The 21106-nt window shown below is 38.1% G+C and overlaps 1 protein-coding gene across 2 annotated transcripts in view; it reads right to left on the reverse strand.

Moving 5' to 3' along the window:
• Positions 1 to 21106, reverse strand: part of ACAP2 (ArfGAP with coiled-coil, ankyrin repeat and PH domains 2) — a 77065-nt gene that overhangs the window by 34467 nt on the left and 21492 nt on the right. For both annotated transcript variants that reach the window (XM_064516818.1, XM_064516819.1), the window contains exons 2-9: positions 21010 to 21067; positions 18262 to 18381; positions 16839 to 16892; positions 12131 to 12189; positions 11433 to 11616; positions 8384 to 8428; positions 7151 to 7246; positions 2885 to 2959 (exon numbers count right to left, since the gene is read on the reverse strand). In XM_064516818.1, the coding sequence (XP_064372888.1) occupies positions 2885 to 2959; positions 7151 to 7246; positions 8384 to 8428; positions 11433 to 11616; positions 12131 to 12189; positions 16839 to 16892; positions 18262 to 18381; positions 21010 to 21067 (691 nt within the window). The remainder of the gene's footprint in view (positions 1 to 2884; positions 2960 to 7150; positions 7247 to 8383; positions 8429 to 11432; positions 11617 to 12130; positions 12190 to 16838; positions 16893 to 18261; positions 18382 to 21009; positions 21068 to 21106) is intronic.

A 21106-nucleotide genomic window follows, 5' to 3' on the forward strand; every position in this document is an offset into this window, starting at 1 on the left:
ACTTTAAATATAATAAAATGTTTTTTTCCCATATCATTTCCCTGCGTTTATTAGCTAGGTCACAAAACCAACAAAACCATTAGGCTGTTGACAGGTCTAAGTGATTTTCAAGTTATTTCATAATTCAACTCATTACTACAATGATGGGCTGCACAAAACCGCTCAGGGGAGAAGAGTTACAAACAGCCCCCCATGACACTGACAACACTGTTCCACCATCCTTCTGATGTGCATCTTTCCCTACAAAAAATACATTGTAGATGTTTCCAGGTTAATCCATAGTGTGTGTTGCTCCAGAGTAATGAGTAAAAATCCGTATTTTACAAACTGTTTCTTGCAGAGTAGGTACGTAAATAGAGCACAGCCACAAGTTAAAACAAAAACCAGACACCAGCTCTCTTAAGAGAAATCAAAGATGCCATCAGCCAAGCCCTGCCAGGACTTTTACATCAGCCTCTCTGACAATAGCCCAATTAAAGGGGATGCTGATGACAAGGAAAAAGAAGTCTGATGGGTTATTTAATTAGTGCAATTATTCCACATGAATATATAAACACATATGCAAACACAGGTAGAGGAGTAGTACAGAGGCAATAGGTGTATGCACATACACACTTCTACCTATAAATTTCAGAACAGGGACTGCTCTTTATCTACACAATGAGGAAAAGAAAAGGCATCATTCCAAGGCATCAGACTAAAACTTTTAGGTATATTATTAAGCACACACATACTTCATGGAATATACAACTCCAGAAGCAGAAGTTTCAGTAGTTGCAAGAACTGGAAGGATTGGGCACTGGAAGATTTGGGAACATATGTCTAAGAGGCAGCATAGTACAAAGCAGTATGATGGGACACAAGAAGAAAAGAATGGAAAGCTGGACTGCCATCCTGGTGAGGTTGACTGGATGATGAACAACACTCTAAGGAACAAGATCCAAGGTCTAAGCCAGTTGAAGATTATGAAGTCCTGATGAGCTGGAAACATACTCAGGTGCAAAATTTGGGAAAAGCATGGAGGTGCTGTCAAAAACGGACAACATGATTTGAACGAGAAACCAGGAAGATGATTTTAGCAGGTACAGCTAAGAAGAGGACTTTCTGCTAAAGCGGGTCTTCTTCCAAATGCTAGACACAAATCTAGGCATTATCATCACAAAAATACATGGATGATTTGACTAAGGGCAGGAGACACCCCAAACATGTTTGACCTGAAACACAGAAATTGAGGACAATATACAACACCATCCAAATGTTCTGATTTTATTTTGGAGGTGGTGTAAAGTTATCATTCAGTTAAAATAAGATTATGAATTGATCCGTTTGTTCTTTCTTTGCATCAGAAACAATAAAAAATGTTTATATATACAGGCATAGTTGATCAAGTTTCAAGTTTTACTAGAGTTTCAATAACTGTTGGTATTATTAGAAATAGTTTACCTGCAAAGCAGCCTTAAGCAGCATTAAAGAGAAAAACAAAACAAAAAAAACCAAATGTAAACATCATTGGCAACAGCAATGACCATAAATCATGGTAACAAGTTATTATCTCTATGGCCAATTAGAGATACATTGCCCATAACCTACATCTTTCACCAAGCACTACTTTTCTCCAACAGCAACCCACAACTACTACCCACACCTAAAACTGAATTTATTTGGGCTCAGTAAGACTAAATTTGAACATATAAATTTAATTCTTAATTCTGTCTTTTTCCCCATACCCCCTTCTTTGTCTATAGTTATCTTCTATCTGCCGCCACATGCAGCACAACAGCACTGCCCTGAAACCAACTGTCATGTCTGCCCAATTACACTGTTAAGGCAATCCTAATACTTCCGACCAACTACTGGAGAGATGAAATGAGAAAAGTATCTGGCAAACAACAGTGGCAGCCAGAAGTGTTACCTTTTTCCACTAAAATAAATATCGACTCCTACTAAGGTTACCTAAATCACTCTATTCTTAGCACGTTCTCACTACTGAATTTATTTATTCATCAGATTTCAGCTACATTACAGTTTTTTTGAGTTTGTGACACCTGAACAGATCACATAAAAACGTATTTGAATGAGAGTAAGAAGTGTTGCATTACCTTTAAACTGGTATCTAATCCCTTTCAAAAGTACCTGAAGTATTAGCTCACTATCGGAGAGTTCAGTGGAAATATTTTTAACTTCTAGCATTATACCTGCAAAATTAATACTGATCTAGAGCTTCTGAAATATCCAAGCAACAGAAGTCATTCCCCTCCCACCAACAGTCTGAAGTATCTACATTTTTCCCCCAACAAAAAAAAGAATTACCGCACATATGAATCTGCCCAAAATAGCAATTTAATGTTATCACTTAGCTTTCACATTCGCATACAATTGAACATTACATATTAGACAGTCTTTACAGAAGTTTACTTCTGCTCTTTATACACAATAGCAGCTGCCACTTTCTACATCAAAGCACCATACTCTTTTTTGGCATAGTCTAGGAAGAAAGTAATACATATGCCCGTAGGACTATGCAGCATATATACCTCTTCTACAGATATATAGGAGGAAATGATGACAACTTTTACAACTACACTGAATCCAAGATGTCACTGAAATTAGAGTTCTAATGAAATGTTTAGATGTCCCAGCTTTCAAGTAAAACTGAACATAAGTAGTAGAACGGCAGAATTTGACAGAAGCACAGTATTTTGTTCTGTAACACAAAAGGAGTATCTGCAATCCAGCCCTATGCTTAATGATCTATAAGGCTATTTCTCTGCACTTCAAAGGTACTATCCCTTGCAGTTCCAATGCAGAGATAAACTGTTGAAGAGAGATGCCAAAAAGATATATGCAAATGTGTGTGCACTCTGTTTTACATTCTGTCAAGTACCTTTTGTTGAATAGTGGAGTGTTTTTGCTCCATATCTCTCTTCTCCTTTGCAGCATCTACAGCCAACTGATCCAGCTGTAAAGAGAAACAGAAAATTGGATCTTTAGATTTCAAGAGAAATTTGGCTCTGTAGATTTCATAATGCTGACAAAAAGAACACATTATGTCTAGACACTGCATGACTTTTGTTTTATTTGCATTCTAAAAAAATCACTTCTGCAATCACAAAGCTTTTACCTTTAATAACCACTGACGCCCCGTTTAAAGCACTGCACTACCATCCTGAATTAACCTCTACGAAAGGTGTACATTGCTTGTAAGCCTTAGGAGAAATGTTTCAAAGAACAGCATGGTGCCAAGCATATGCGACTGGTATACCGCATTGGTGCTCAGTCTCCGAAGAGAATGACTCATGCTTTAGCACTTCTTGCTGGCTGACTGGCCTATGCAGCAGCACTGGCACTAGCAGCAAAAACTAGAAAGAGTAGATGCTAGTGATGTTATCCTCCTCGGAGCAGGGAATTGCCCCAATTAGGCTTTTATATCGATAATTCCCAAGAGCTCCCTAGCTGTATTTGAGCAAGATTCCTTAGACTCTTAGACAGAACCATTCAAACTATTTCTAGTTTCAGAAATACAACACCAATTTTGCAAAGAGTAAAGGACAGACTGTTACAACTGAGATTTGATTAAATTATACATCCTTAAGAAGTCCGTGACAGTAAGATGAACACTGCCAAACACTTCCTACAAATGTGTCTAAAAAAAAATACCATTTAATTTTTTTTCCCTTGTGAGACTGGAGGGGACAAGGAGGGTAAAAAAATTCATGATATCCTGTAACACAGTAAATTCTTTTGTACAGACTTTGATGTAAGAGCATGTCTAAACAAACAGCAAAGCAGAGGAGCAGAAGCTGCCTGAAAGGCTAGCTAGTTTGGTAGTTATGTGACAAGGTATGCTAGAAAAACTGGTGAATTCTTCCCTTATCCAAACTGTAATACACAACTTCCATTAAGCCCAGTCCTGGCATCTTGCTGAGTAATAATGCAGATGCAGCAGAGATGATTACTTGACTGAACCTAAGGGCACAGCCCACAGCTTTACACCTGTGGGGCAGACCTTGCTCTACTCCAGAGCTAGAGCTGGGAGGCTATAAACAGTGCGTGACTCCAGTTTTCCAGCGTCAGTCAGTCATGTGGCAAAGGGCACAACATGACTAATAGAATCCACAATTTATACACAAAAAGGAGAGCCTCCACCCACTCTCCTAACCACAAGTGAGAAGCTCTGCCAACTCTGTTCATTTTCCCCAATGTCACATTTTCCCTGTTTGCAATGATGCCAATGAGAGAAAACAGGGACAGTAAGTAGCTCTTACACTGTCATGTTGGACAGACCAATAATTAAGGAACTATCAGACAGTTGGGACATCTGGATCCAATTCCATGCTCTGCTTATTTTGCTAAGTCTCCTCTCTCTGTTTTGTTGTCTGGCTTAAACAACTACGTTACCATATTCATGTCTTACAGGTATTTTGTGAGCATGAACATGTGAAAGACTGAGATGTCCAGACATCATACATGCAGAGCTACATGAAGTCGGAAAAAGATAAGATCCTCTGAAACAGAGATAGGGCTGTCATGGCGCTCAAGAACCCCGAGAATCCTGTTGTTTTACGACTAAGATGAAAACCAGCCCAAGGTCTGCACAAGACGTTCTAGGAATCAAGATTCTCACTGAACCAACCTCAGATTCAGAAACCCAGACATGGCCTCAGATTTCATGGCCTCCTCCTACCCTGCTAGATGCAACAGAAGGCTATATTCAGATTAGGGCTATCAGCTCTAATTTATCTTGGCATAAAAGTATTTGAGGATGTATTTACCAGTAATAGCCATAAGTACAATAATTAGATATGAAAGCACAACAGTACAACAGACACATGTATTCTTCAAAAATGAGATTTATTTTTCAAAACACTGCATTTAGTGGTAAATGTATTGTATATACATTTGGCGTTCTATAAACAGTATTCTATACGCAACTAAACTGGACTAAAATGTGTGGCTTTTTGAATCTACATTGCGGAATGAAAAAAGCCTACTTGAATTCAAGTAATATCATATTTCATGTGAAAGGCAAATCCCAAAATCTCCATGCAAAAGCAGATTTTACACTTCTATGTCATTAAAGATTCCCCTGCAGCGAATGATCTGATTCACGACTAATCCTAAACAAGCCTGTGACATCCAGAAAGTGAAACTGCTCAAACCTATTCCAGCATATAAACCAAACAGTATTTTGAAAGTGCAGAACAAAAGAATTCAAGATTATACAATCATATCACTTCAGAATGCTTTGATTTTAATACTTCAGGTGCTATTAAACCTTGTATTTAAGGTCATATACAAATCAGTTTAGTTGGGAATGAAAATTCACTTGCCAACAGAAAGAATCTGATAGTATTTTCAGAAAATAAATAAATAATAAAACTCTATTTTGTTATGTCAAGACATATCTTCTCTCTTTTAAAGGCAGAAACTTGAATCAATACAAATTGTAAAAATAGGTTAACTTAATTTTTCATTATATATTTACAAGTCTGCTTCTCCAGTGAAAAATATCCACTACTTAAATGCTAAGGGAAAATCATAAGGAAAAAACTCAGCAAGTTGTACAACTTTAGGGTCTTCTCTCTAAGTTTGCTCCATTTGCAATGTGTTTTAAACATTCTCAGCTTGGGATTTTCTAAATTTAACTCCTTTGGTTGCTATGATACCAGCACCAAACTGAAAACGTTACGCAACACTCCTTTACAGATCAAGCAAAAGGATGACCAGCCATTCAAAAACAACCTTACATTCCTAACTCGAGTCTCACAGAAATGGAAACATTAAAGCCTAGCTGGTAGCATACACCACCACTAATGACATAGTTTTAGTCTTCTTTTCCCACTACCTCTTCTAAATAGGAAGTAAAGAACACACATTCCATATCAAAACACTGCAGTTCAACAGTTACAGTTTAAAATGGAAGGATGTGGAAAAAAATTAAAAGAAACAACATCAACTAAGGAAAGGGTCATGTGTACCTGAAGCTAAGTGCTACTATTACACAAAACTCTGGGGGCTCTAGGTGCACAGGTACTTCTTGATAACAACAGCAGCTCCCACACATGTGCGCGCGCGCGCGCACACACACACACACACACACACACACACACACACACACACACACACCCCCACCCCCACCCTGACACGTGGCTCCACAAGTATTTATGAAGACACACTGTGAACCAGATTAGGGAGCTAACCTAGCAGAAAAATAACCCACAAAATTAGATGGCTAAACAGGTATTTTCTGCAGTTCCCAATCTGTGTCACTGCACAGCCACACAAACACGTTGAGGAGCACAGGTGACAACAGCCCAGCAGCAGGATCCAGCAGCCAGGAGCAGGAACCATTTAAAATCAGCTCCAAATAAACAAGGTAATTTCACAGATGTTGAGACACATCTGAGGCAAATACAAGTACATGTTTGCTGTCACCTATTTGCTTCTGCATACAGACATTTAGGATTTGTGAGGAGTGACTTTGCTTAGTAGCTTAGGTGGGGAAGTGGGAAGAACAAAGGGTTTTGTATCAGTGCAGCTGTTCCAAATCCTTGGATAGAGGCAAAAAACATTTGTACAAGTATTTCTGGACCCATTCAACTTCTGTAGAAAACAAGTCAAGTTACACTGCTTTAACTCTTTTTCCTGCACCACAGACAAATCTTCAGTTGCATACCATATGCTCTTAATCCATTTTGTACAACTATTTTCCATACTTAAGTGCAGTTGGCTGTGGTCAGTCTAACCTTTTCATGAGCCTCTCATCAAGGACCCAAAAGTTACAATTTTGTGTTCTTAAACTTGAAAAGGAAAGCTGAGCAAGAAGGATTCAATATACAAAGTCAGTTCTGCACTACTTATTAAACTTCAGTTTTATTGTCTCACTAAGTTGCTAAGACTAGTTTTAGTTCTGGCACACTGCATAATTTATATAGTATACAACATTTTCAAAAGAACTGGCAACTTTTAATTTCCAACAGTTTTATATCAAAATGTTTAAAATGTATTTTTATGCTTTGCCTCTACCTTTGTCATGCTGTAGAGTTCCCTCTTTTGTCAAATAAGTCTATAGTGTACCTGATATGTACATACACATCAAGTTTTCTTTCATTCCAGTGTATATTTATGAGCTTATAAAATAACTCGTTACCTGTGCACCAAGATCTTTCATGTAGGGCCCAAGCTCACTGAAGAGATCATAGCCTTGATGGAAAAAAGCCAGATGAGCATACATAAATGATAACATCTAGAAGGAAGAAAAAAAGTATTTATATAAAAGTTTAAATATTTATCAGATATCACATAAGTATCTCCCTTAACTAATTCACATGCTCAAACTTAAAAAAAAAAAAAAAAAAACAGAGTAAGATTTCTACTTTATCTGCCCTTGCAACTTTACATCAGTTCCTTGTACAGCTCCCAGTGGAATAAATAAGTATGCAAGTTTAAGGCAGCAAAAAGCAGAGTCAAAAATCTCAGAAGTTAGTTAATAGGATTAACCCTATCAACTGAAATAAAATTTTATTAAGGGAAGAAAATAGCTTCTAATTCCTGTTATTTGAAACTTTTATTAACTCCTGTTTAACTAGGACAGGTAAAATAGAGAGGGTACAGAATTTGTTTACTAATGACTCAAAACCATGACCTCTGTGGACACAGCCAAGACATAAGAATTGACAGTCTTAGAAAACAAAACAAGTTGGGATGGTACAGAGCACAAAGGTAAACAGCTGTGATCCAAAGTTTTTACTATTTAAAGGAATTAAGGAAATTATGGAAGCAGAACTAGCCCTTTTAAAGAGAGGCATCATTTAATTTGGCAGTCTCTACATCAGTAAACCTTCTACAGAAATGATATGAAGAAGCAGAAAGAGGAATATGATCAGAAGAAAATAAGCATGCAGCTGTAGCTGTATATTAATTCAGCACATACAGCTAAAAGCATACTGCATATTAGCCAACTCTAAGCTGTTTACATAAAATAAGAATACCATTTTTTGAAGAAAGGGCTGAATCCATCTTAGAAATAGATTGTAAGAAGTGCTCATTGTTTATAAATTAATATAGCAGTCCCAAAGAAAAGATTATTTAGTGAACAAAGTCTTCAGTTTTAATCACAAAACACATACCAAAGAGGCAACAGCAATGAAAGCCTTAGCAAAGCATTCACATTCGAACCAAAAGGATTGCTAAAAATAGTTTAGTATATATGCCCAGTTATCATAAATGCCAAGGTGACCATCAGCAAGGTGCCAATTGTCCTGGTAATACTATGATGAAGAAAAGGACAAATTCATTTTGCGTATATTGCTTTGCAGTCACATTTTTAAATTTTGTTTCAGATTTAATAAGTTGTCTATATAGAAATTAAAATATACCTTACCGATTTTAAGATTTCTGATCTCCTTTTAGACTGAAGAACATTGATCTAGAAAAAAAAAAAAAAGCAACTTATTTTATTCACTTAGCAAATTTTCCCTCAGAGGTAAACTGCGGATTACTTCCAAATAAGCATATCAAAGCTTAAAACGCCAGAAGAACATAACTCAGTGTCTGACTACAAAAAGCTTTTTTTTACAATAGCACAAAACACATGCTAAATCTGTCATTGAGACAAGTGATTCATTTCAGAAAAAAAGCTTGCAAAGGTTTAATTTTACAGTGACAGTCACGAAGTTTTATAATAGAGGGGAAAACAATTAAAGATACAACATGTCATCCAGAAGTAACATAATACACGTAGGTTCCAGATTTTCTTGCTTGCCATCTTCAGGAAAGCAAATTCAATGCTTATTTCAAATACTCTTTTTGACCATGTGGGGCCAACCCAGCCCCCCCAGCTTCCCCTTAAAGGAGCTGCAAGCAGCACCCTGCCTCCCCCCCTAGGAAAGGGGATAAGACTGTTATATATGGTCCCCCACCAGGTTGATACTGTCCAAAAAGTCCCAGAACTGGGATATAGCCCCAGCCATAAAATGAACAAGATCGCAGTATCTTCAATGAGGAGCATTTCACATACACTTGCTCTTTTAAGCTGGCTGAGGTCACTGACCCTAAAACTTGAAACCTTTCACATTAAATAGGATAGAAGAATTAGGTGAATGTGAAAAGTCAGCTATGTTCCTTTTTCTGTCTTCACTATCATCCTCCTATCTCTAGTCTGTAATTTAAAGCTGTCATGCAGAACTAGAGCTTTTACTTAAAAGCCCCATTTAACAGAAATACCCATAATTCCAGAATTTAATGCCTCCGTATGTCTGTTTAAGGAGTCCAGCAAATGAAAACCAGATTGTAGTTCGCTATCTAAGTAGTCAGTATTTTGGAAAACCTTCTGTAACAAAAATAATTAAGATTTCTTTATATAGAGCACACACTCAACTTGTGAGGAAAACAAAAGGGGGGGAAGCAAAGGTATTGAAATACAGTTTAAAGCCAGTATGGCTACAAAGAGACTATAGTTGTGAAGTCACTTTTCCAGCAGAAGGGAGTCACCCAAGTCTCCTACAGCTTCACTTTTTTACCTGTATTAAGTTAAGCAGCGTTGAAACTTTTTCTTTGTCATTATTAATGTACCTTTATTATGGGAATTGTTAACATTTTAAAACATACAAGTTCCCAACAGCAAGCGAGCTGCAGTTCAATAAATGCACAACAAACTGGCGTGCAGCCGCGATTTCCAACCTTTCCTCCCCTGTCCAAGACAGGCCTCACTGTCACCATTTTCCCTTAAACAGCACAGATTTTTCCATCTTTCCCCAACGAGGGCTCCAAGAGCCGCTGGGCTCTCCCAGCACCACGGGGACACCAAAAAGCCACACACAGGGCCCAGGGGCACACACGGGGCAGCAGCAGCCCCCAGCTCTGTGCCCGGTACAGGCTCTGCCGCCGGCCGGTCCCACAGAGCAGCCCGGCACCGGCCTCACAGGACGCGCTGCAGGAGCCGAGCGCTAGTGATGGGGGCACCAAGAGCAAAAACGCTCCCTCGCAGGGTAATAAAAGCCGAGTGTCTTCCGCCAGCTCAGGTGAGAGGCGCTAACTTCAGATTTCAGTCGAGTCCATCTCCAGTGTACCACTCAAACCCGCTTGGTTTCAAAATTTAACTACGAGCAGAGGATTTGGAGGAAAGGCAATGGTGCACTAGGTCAAATCCAACCTCTTCCGACCACACTCATCCAAATCACATCACGGTTTTAGGCAGCTGGCGCGCTGTGACTAGCTCCCTGTAAACACACTAACAAACAGGGAAAGTCACATGCTGCAGTGATCTGCTCTCCCAAAACTTGAGCTGGGATTGTAGGAGTGGGCACGATAACGTTCGGCTGTGTAGCATGACAGATCCCCGATTAGGCCCACGGAAACAACATTAGTACAAATAATGAAGTGGTACGTAAGTCACATGACTTGCTAAACAGAGAAACACATTTTGTGCCTAGTGCTTACAAGATGAAACTCAGTACTGACCACAACATCTGCGTGCATGCCTTGGTTGACCAGAGCTATGATAGCTCTAGTACAAGTTTTGCAATTTCCATTTGATTTTGCAAGTAATGCATGCAATTTAAAGAACAGTTATGTTAGCTAAGCTTCAGATAATCTACTGGACTGTCATAATCAAGATAAGAATTTCTCATATAAAAATGATATAATTTTAAAGGGCTGTTTTGTGTTTGTATGAACACATGAGAACCCTAGGCACGCTAAAAAATAGTAGGAGGTACAGGAAGTTACCTGTAACTCAGGCATTAGAAGGTAACTACAGCAAGACAGAATTATGCAACCATGAAACACATGCATTAAAAGAGTCCACAGAAAATTTATTTCACAGGCTTCAAAATAGTAGAACACAAAACACCTCAACACCCTATAGCAGTTCTGCATTATAAAGCAAAACCGTAACTACATGCCATGGGAGAATTCAGTAACAGTGCCAAACTCCCAGCCTCCTAGACAAGTAGGATATTTGTTAAACAAAACACGAATCAGAAAACTGAAGTCATAGTAGTGGTAAGCATCCTAGATCCAAGTATTCAGGTTATTTGTAATTGCTAGGCTACATACAGTTTATTTCAAATACATAATGAACTACAGCATAGCTAACAAAATACATTTAAATGTGTATTAGATCAATGTATTTTGAAAAAAAACAGTATTAGTAGTGTTTAAATTGAAAATTAATCTGTGCTATTGCAGGAAAAGCACAGAATAGCATAGCATTAAGCAATAAGGATGCATCAAGTAAATTAACTGCTCAGATTTCATTTAAAGAAAAAAAACCCCCCACAAACACACCACCTGCAGACTTCTAAACCATTTCTTATACATTGGTAATTTCCACAGCTTCTGAGAACCTTACAGTAAGAACATCTGAAAGACCTTTCCCTAATTATATGTAAAAGATGGTTTTGAAAGACAGCGTTTATTGCTGCACTTACCTGAAGAACATAATCCAGAGCTATGTGCCGAAAACATTTCCGTGTTGCAGTCAAAATATTGGTCGCCTCCTCTACCTCGTGCTGCTTATTTCTTTGCACTTGGGCATTTTTCACTAGAGCATTCTCTTTTTCTTCACTAACTTTCTCAAACTGTTTCTTTGCATCTTTAAATTTCCTAATATCTCTAAAGACAATAAAAAAAGGGATGACAAATGAATTCCAAAGTGTGGGAGAAAAAGATGTACTGAACAGAATACTTATGACTGTTATAGCTAGCTTCATTGTTTTTTCTTTAATAAATGTTCAGATGAGATGCAAATCACAAGCAGCAGGATGGAAGCCTCACTTTCCTCTTCTTCTGAGGAAAGGTAAAACTCATATTTAGAAAAGCATATCTCATGACACTAGGAAAAACTTCAGTAAGCACTTTATTTCTTTTTTTCACTTGGACAAAGACAACATGCAATTTAAGATCAATAACATATACTGTTTCAATTTTAGCATGTCTTCAGCTGGATCTAAAGCCTCCCTGGTGTGGGGTGATTTTTATTTATTTATTTATTTTTTTTTACAAGGCTTTAATACACACCTTTCAGTTTATGGCTGATGATTTTCAAAAGTGTTTCACCAATCCACTCAGAAATTAGATTTTTTTTTAAACCAATTTTAGCAGTAATTTTTCTAAGTAAATAACTTACTCTTTAACAAAACTCTGAAGTTGTGCTTTAATTGATCTTTGGGTTTGGTCAAACAGGATCTGAAAAAAAGCATTAAGATTTAGTTCAATAACTTGGTGTTACTCATAGCTTTTCATTTTCAACATATGCATAGATAGTAATTAGGAGCCACCAAATGCTTTATGTCTTTCTAAACCTTTCCCTCACCTTTTTGAAAGCTCTTGACCTCACACAGTAGTTTCTGAATTTATTCTGTGTGTTGGACTGAATACTTTTTTCACATTAAATGTCACTTCTGGGATTAAAAACATCTTGCTTGAAAAATCTTTGCCAGAAATCCACTGTGCAGCAAAACAAAAAACAAAAGAGAACTAAGAGTAGCCTTGGACTAAAACCAGGCTGGTAATCTTGCTCCATGTTCACATAGATACGTATACAAGAAAGCATGAAGTAGAAAAATGAGGAAAGCATGATACAAGTTATTTTACTTGATCCTGTACCAAAAATAACAGTTATCTGAGTTCACCTGAGAGAGAGGCAGCACTCTCCACAACAGTGTGTTTTGAGGAATAGGGCAACACACTTCCAGCACTAAATCACTGGAGAAAGTCCTTTGCAGAACATCTTTGAGAAGGACAGGTTTGCACCAGTGTGCTGAAACCAATGTTGTCGCAGGTCTATTTCCAGCACCACACTGCTGGCACAGCACAGGCTGCATGCTGCCATATATGCTGAAGACTCTCAACACAAAGTCACAAAAAAGTAGCCTGGACCCTCCTTCACCAAAGTAACTCTGAACTGAGCAAGTGATGTTGGACAGAGTCGTGTTCTAGCCTGTTCTACTGACCCCTGGAAATGAGGGCAGCACTATCTGACATTGCAAATTATTTGTTCAGCTTCACTAAGAGAACCTAACTTTGACCTAAATTATCCCTCAGTTACAGGTCATGTCTTCCAAACGAGACAGGCTGTCTCTGTTTAGGTGATATGTTGAACTACATGCTTGATGGCAAGATCTAGATATATGCCAATTAAGGTTTAATCGAAGATCAGGAAACTAATTTAAATACTTAAATGTCAAGAAGATTTGTTTTTTTGGTTCATAGGTCAAAACCATAGCAACTTGAGGTACAGTTCTTGTAAACACACATATGCTTATTACACAGGATTAGCAGAAAAACAATGCTTCTCCAATATCAAAATACACAATCCTTCTAAGTGCATCACTTTGTAGAAGACTAGCTAGAGCACAGTAAAAGCTACATATAACTTATATGGGAAGACAAGAAATATAGAAACAACCCAAATCGAATACTTCACACAGGTCTTCTCTTAAAAACTGTGGTTATAAGGAAAGACAAGAGTTTCTGGTATCCAGTGCTCTCATCCGATAATATGACATGCTTTCTTTCATAGTTCATGTTTATTCTGATGATCATTAAACACTTAAGAACACTGCTCTTCAAACAACCTTGAAGTGATTTTGAATCTTAAGTAACCATGAAGTTTTTTTTTCCCTTTTTTTTAATACATATGAACTTTCACAGCTGAACCAACAACTAATGAAAGGCAAATGAAACTGTAGAAAGAACATGCCCATGATTTTGTACAAAAAGCTATAGGCTGAAATTAATGAAGTGTAATATACATGAACAATTAGTACCACCTCCCTTACTTAAATTCATAAAAAAATCCACTGTGTCAAGCTGCTATAAAGAACAGTTGCTTCTTTTTGTGAGATTTAAAGTGTTTTTAAGCCATGCTTATTTCTACTTTTTCTTACAAGATGGGGTGAGGGAGGCAGGAAAGGGGAATAATCATCCATACAACAGTTTTCCTCAAGCTTTGCTAAGTTTCCGAGGCCAAAGCATACCTGACTGTTAAACAGCTTCCGTTTTTTCTTATGTCCCCAGAAATTCTAACTGGCAAATGAAACTACACATTCCTTAAGCTTTACTCTGCCCTCTGAGGCTCTTTTCTACACCTCCCAGTCTGTATTACAGAAACGAAAGGCATGACCAGGAGAAAGGGGAAAAAAAGATGAAAGAATATAAAGAAGTAGTAGTTGGCCCAATTGAACAGAATCTCCTCCAAAAGGTGAAGATCCAAGTGGTACATAACCTTACGGAGAAAGCAAGTCAACAGTCCGTTTCAGCTCTGATAACACACCTTCTTTAGACAGGTATCTCTGTTCTCTGCCTCTTTGCAAAATGTGGGAGCAAAAAAGCACACAGTGCCAAGTACTGACAGCAAAGCCCTTCCCAGTTTAGTGTTCCTTTTTTCCAGAAACATTGAAGAGAGGAAAGCATGACTGAGTTCAAGTCCCCAGTTACCAGCAGAACTGTATCTCCATCCAGTCTCTATCTTTGGAGGCTTTTAAGACCAAAGCAGATAAAGGCCTGAGCAACCAGCTCTGACCTCAGAGCCAAAGCTGTTTATGTCGGGCAGTTGGGCCAGACATCACCTGAGGCCTCTTCCAATCTGAGTTATCCTATATCCAACAGTAACACATGGAAGATCCCCAAGACGCTGTTTGCATTCCCACTTTGGAAAACCAGAAAAAACAGATGACTAGAATAGATAAAGAAAACACTTGACAAGGTGGAAATCATGCAGAGACTACACCCACTACTGACATTTAAGCTTGCCAGTGCCTGAGGAGTGCACCAATCAAGATTCAAAACAGAGAGTGTAACCAGATGGGAACTCTGCAGATTCGTGGACACCTAGAAATGTAAGCCTTGCAATTCTACTAAGTAAAGAGGAAAAAACTGCTAGGCAGAAAAATACCTATATCCATTTTTCCTAAAAGGACAGAAAAACTGTCCAGACCACACTCTGACTAGATTTATAGCCTTCACAGCACATTACCTTCAAAACCCTTCAAGGTAAGTCTGAGAGAGGTGCTATTTGCTATAAGCTGTAAAAGCTACTCCCTCATTGCTGAGCCAGTACAGATGTTCTGTTCATGTGGTTCCTAACCTTCTTTTTGCAGTCTAGTCTCATTTGCGGAAAAATTGACAATAATCCAGGTCTCAATGGAGGTGCCATCTCTTGCCCCTCCCCCCCTTCATCTGGACTATGCCTGCCTTCTTCTGTTTTCCCCTCTAGCTTCTCCCCACTGGCTCTCCTGTCAACTTGGTCAACAACAGAGCCAAGATGGAGCTAGTAGATCCTACTGGACTAAGCAGATTGATAGAGAGCAGCATGGGGCCACAGCATAAGCCTGACAGAGCTCTACGTTAGAGCCCCATACCACGCCTCGCTTCTTAGAATGTCTGTGCCTTTCGGCAAGAGCCACCGTTCTAGTCAATAAGCTCAAGTATGTTAAGGAAGTGGAAAAAAAAACAAACAAAAACAAAACCCCCAAAACAGAAGCAGGACAGAACTCAGGAGACCCATCCTCTCTACTTCAATCTGCAAATAAATCTTCTTTTCGTACGCCTTACTGTTTGCTTTCTGCCTTCAAACTGGCTCAGTTGGACCATGCCACATTTCTGCCAAAGCACTGCAAGCCACAATCGCGTAAAACAGAAATATACTAACAGCAAGAACATAACACCTAGGTCAGGCATGTCAGAAGGACTATACCATACAGCACAGAAAACAGGTAAAGCAACCAGTAACAGCATGATAAGCATAATACAGAGGGCCTAAAAAGCCAACAAGGGCCAACTGGATTCACCTGCTCTATCCAATCTACAGAAATTGCCAACACAAAAAGAATGCTTTCTCCCACTACTCACTCACTGCCCCCTTCATAATCTTCATTTGTCTTTGCACTTCAATCCTATTCAACAGCATCAACACACTGTTCCTCATTTAAACCTCTTCTAAAAGCACACATTTTCAAAAGAAAGAAAAAAGCCATGTGAGACAATTTTAGGAAGCGAAGTTGATGCTAACAAACATTTCAACTTGCTTTGAATGCTTTGAAAAGCATTCTCTATCTCATTAGATTTTAAACTCCTACTGGTACAAAAACCTAGATGCCCTGCATTAGTCCAGCATATCTTCAGCACTTCAGAGAAGCTTCAGTTCCTTTCCAGCAAAGGACTAGAAAAATGGAAAAAAGAGCAGTAGGGTCCAAGGGAAGAGGAGGGGAGTAAAAGAGAGAATACATTCTTTTGGCTGTCAGGATACAAGACTGAACACTTTAGTCAGAAGAGAGGGGGGAAAAAAAGAGGAAGCCTGACATGGTTAAGGCTCAACCCTACCATTTTCTTATTTCTCTGCACTTCTCTGCACCTGTCATACTTCTGAAAAAGAAAACTATACCAAAAAAAAAAAAAAAAAAAAAGTCAGGTGCTTCATTTTGTGCATTACAAAGGACAGTGGAAAAAAAAGCAGAACATTTGGAAAAAGAAACTATTTCAGTCCAGTAAATAAATATGCTCATAGATCACTGCTGCCCAATTTGATTTTAAAAAGTGAAAATCCAGAATTTGCTGTCTTACAGTAGAGCACTGGATTTCAGCAGGGCGTACAAATTCTAAACACAAAAATAAGTTAAAAAGTCTTCAGAAAAAGGGATATTTATAGATATTTCTATAAACAAAATATAAATAAAATATTTACAAGTATAAATTAAAAAGTATTTAAAACCACTTAAAGTGTGTCCTTCTGAATAATATCAACATGAAAAACTTTAGTATTATTCTATTATCAATCATAACTTGTGAGTTGACATAAGTTATCAGAGTCCTGTCTTAGCTAAAATATTACTTACATTGTGATAATTGATCATTTCCTGTAAGGTATCAGAAAACTTTGTCAAGCTAGTCTGCAAAGAAAGAAGAACAAAATTGTTTTGGAGTTAAACTTTAAAGTACAGAGCACAAAAGCAATGCTTCAGGGGTTTACAGCTTTTCAGTAAAGAACTTGGAGTTGATTCTTAGCATGATTATTAAATCTAAAACTAAACTAAATCCATTATCCATTATACTAGAAGGAGAATATGGGAATAATATCAACTGAAGCTATTACTAAAATGACAAGCAACAGAAATAGGTTATTGCTACCCTACCTATACATGAAGGACCAAACTGAAGCAAAGCAGGAAAAACTCAACCCAAGTTTGCTAAATTATTCACATGACTTAAAAACACTGACTTACACTATTTAATATTTTATTTAATACTATAACTCCAGTTACTGTGATAATTGCTGCCTCACAGCTGAAGCACTTAGTAACGTCAGAATTAATCTGTCGAATCTCTACAATGTCTCAATTAGAAACATTTATGAAATAACAATCCCTAATATATCTGGATAATGATTTATCTGACATTTAAGTGTAACAAAAATCTGCCTGGAATAAAATAACTTTGTATCTGGTTACAAGTTAAGCTTGGCTTAGCCAGTACATTTCCAAAAAATGACCAATGTCATTGTTGCATGCAAACACCACACTGAGTTTCACAAAGATACATTTTTCAACTAGTTTGTGAAGACATATATATGCAATAGATGTTCTATTACATAACATGCATTAAACATGCATGGCATACACAATTATAACATCTGCATATTTATTAAATACAATTTCACAGCTCAATTCAAATTATCATACATATCAAATACTGAGTGTGATCACACAATAGTTATAAAAAAAATCACAGAGAACAAAGTGTGAGCGTTGCATAACTAGCTATTCCAAATTAGCCTAATGACATCAACCTGATGTATACTGCCATCAAAGTGGGCACAGTACAGTTTAAATTTAGATTTCTATATACTAGATCCCTCAGATGGGATCTAGTTGCATTTGCAGTGGTATATTCCCAAAGCTCAGAGAACAGGCTCTTAGGTTATCCTGACTGGAACCCTTTTATTTAACAAAGTACACAGGGGCACCTCTACACAGCATCACCCTGACTTTCCCCAACCATCCCAAGATGACAATTCCTGTCCCAAGACATTTTCCATGCTTTGGGAAAAGCTCTTGCAATTGCAGATTACAGCCTTGATCTAAATGACGGTTGTTTGCAGTGCACGACAGTCCAAAACACTCATTGCTAAAATGTATACCAAAGAAAACAGAGCAACAAGAACAAATAATAGTACAAACAGCTTCAACTACGTCTCTTGGCGAGTGCTACATTTCACTTTTTATTCATGCTTTTCTCTATTTTCACTCTTCAAGAACATACCTCAACCAACGCATCTTTAATCGAATATTGTGCAAGGTCTCGAATTCCATTCATGAACTGCTTGTTGGCTGTACAGAATGCTTTCCCAGTATCAATCATTGCAATACAAAGCTTCACCAGCTTAAACAAAAAAAAAAAAGAGAGGAAAAAAATATATATCACAATAAAAGGTTTTATGTCCCTTTACCCATCATATACACATGAAACATACTGAGCTTAGCTAAGTCTTAAGAAACTCCTGAAAGTGATTTCAAAAGTTAAGTTCTGGCCAATAAACAGAACCCCACATTCTATGAAGAGCTTTCTACTGCATGGTAGTGCAGCATGCCATCCATACCACGTTAAGAATTAACTAATCTTTTTATAAAAGCATACTGATCTTTTATTGGTAACTGAGATCTTGCACACATTGCAGAAGAGAGAAGGCTAGACAAGAGTAAAAAAGCAATCTTTCATCATCACCTAACACATAACTAGTTAGAACACAACCAAATTAGAAGTGTTTTGTGTTCTTCCTAGCCAAAAGAGGGGGGAAAAAAAACAAAACAAAAAAAAAACAAAAAAAAAAACCATTGCTTCATCTTGGGACAGTCATAATAAAGGCACAGGAAGGCAAGAGGCTATCTGCACAGTGCACAGCTAAAAAAAAAAAAAAAAAAAAAAAAAAAAAAAAAAAAAAAAGAGGTGTTCACACCCTAGAAGGCCCAGTAAATCATATCCTCACTCACGCAGACTCCAGTCCTTTCTCCGATGGGTTTCCTTCCCTACCACTCCCTGCTTAAGGCAACACTTTCACTACGATAATATTGGATAGCCTGGTATGGAGGCCTTCAGTATCTTCTGATGGATCTTCTCCACTTTGTAGTCTATTTATACACTGAGTTCTTAATGAAAGAAAGAATGACTCGTGTGATGACTAAGATGCTCTCTTGAGAGAAGGCATATTATAGTTCAATTCCGTGACTGAACCTTTATCACTGAAGGATTTTTCAAGAACACATTACACAAGCGCTGATCAGGAATGATGTAGCAGTACCTGAATCTTCAGTGGGGCAAGGAAATCAGCTGATTGGCCTTCCTCCATTATCTGCCTGAAAATTTTTTATGACGACTCATATTTATGGTTCATGATCCTGACCCCAGTGTCTCTTCTTCTGGGGTGAAAAAAATCCCTATGGTTTAGTTCGAAGTCGCATACAATTTTGGGACAATTGCAAAAACAAAACTAAATTTTGTATGAATCACCTAGGAAAAAAACTTGCCATCCAAGTCTAGACAAATCATCCTCTGGTCACAGTGACTTCTGCTTACACACAAAAAGCTTGGCTTTAGACCCCAGTGTTATACTACACCATTTATAGTCCATGTTTCAAATAAATTGTTTAAATTGGTATCTTGTATACTTGCTCTCTTGCTAGGTGGTCTTTTTGGTTTTAAAAGAGTACTAGGACATTGTCTCAGGATAAAAACAGTAAGAGGACAGTTAAAGATTTTGTATGGTATCATAGGCTGCACTTGGCACTGGATTCTTGCCACAGGCTGGAGGGAGGGAGGGCAAGGCCCTGAAAAACACCCTGAAGAAGTCTGAGAGTTCTTTTCCCCAAAAATGACTTTTAGATTGGTGGGGAAAATAAACAAACTTCCAAGGCAGATATACAGATCCTTGAAGCACTCACATTGGTTTGTCTACCACAGCAGACTCATCACATTGACAGTTATGAAACATTGTTACCGCAGGAAAAATTCACGCTAAATTTCAAAGTGAAATATCTTAAATGTATTTTGACAAAGCAAACAGTTACACTATTAACTACAAAACCTGGAACTACTGTTACAAGAAGTAATGGGGGGGGGGGGAAGCCTTTCAGACTTAAAACTGTATTTTACATTGAAATTCTGTTTTACTAGTCTCAAGATCTTTCTGCAGCCACCTCAGCTGCAGGAACAAAGGTTAAAATTCAAAATGCAGCTTAGGAGGTTAGCTGATGATGTACACCTATGACATTAAAAAACAGGCAAAAAACCTAACTTTAGAAACTTTCCATAAAATGCAGAGATAGGAAAGGAGACTTTCTACAGATTTAAAACAAAAACAAACCACACAGAAAACACCAAAGAAAAAAAAGCCTCCAAATACTACTGGTTAGGAAACAGACAAGCAGATTGCAAGGAACTGAAAAGATGCTACATACAATGTATCTTCCTATCTATGTACAAAGCATGGCAAAAAGCAGGATGAATTTTACAGCAGTTAAATCTTCCAGACTGAGGTAAAGGATATCTATACCTATCATGCTGGGATCGTGCCTGCAGACTACCAAAGACAGAAAGCATTAAGTCTTTAAGTCAATGTGCTCATGCAGAACACATTTCTCATAAACCATAAGCTCTCAGGGCAGCAACAGCCAGCCCCTGGCTTTTAACTCGCATGCAAGCTTGATCAGTTCGCATGTGGCTCCCATTGCAGGACTGAGTCACATGGCTGCAAAGGGGCCATGCTGGCAGGGGGGATCGCACAAAACAAGCTCTCAGCTGGGAGAGAAAACAAGCTCATGCTGGCTGCCACTGCTGTTACTCAAGCTTGTCTCCAGAGCCCAACTGCGTGCTCAGCCCAAATCCATCCTGTTTGCAACAGCAGAACACTTGGGCAGCCACTGCCATTTCCCATCAGTGAACTTTAATTAAACAAAGCTAAATAATATCTTTTTCTGTTTTTCAGAACAGACATCAGTGCATTGAGACGTTTACCTTGTCAAGCTTCAGTTCCAATTCCGTCACATCTCCTTCTACTTCTTCTAAAGCAGCCCTGTATTGTTAAAAAAATAAAGTTTTCCTGTAAGTTTTC

Source organism: Dromaius novaehollandiae, chromosome 9, assembly GCF_036370855.1.
Source record: "Dromaius novaehollandiae isolate bDroNov1 chromosome 9, bDroNov1.hap1, whole genome shotgun sequence".
Lineage (NCBI taxonomy): Eukaryota > Metazoa > Chordata > Aves > Casuariiformes > Dromaiidae > Dromaius > Dromaius novaehollandiae.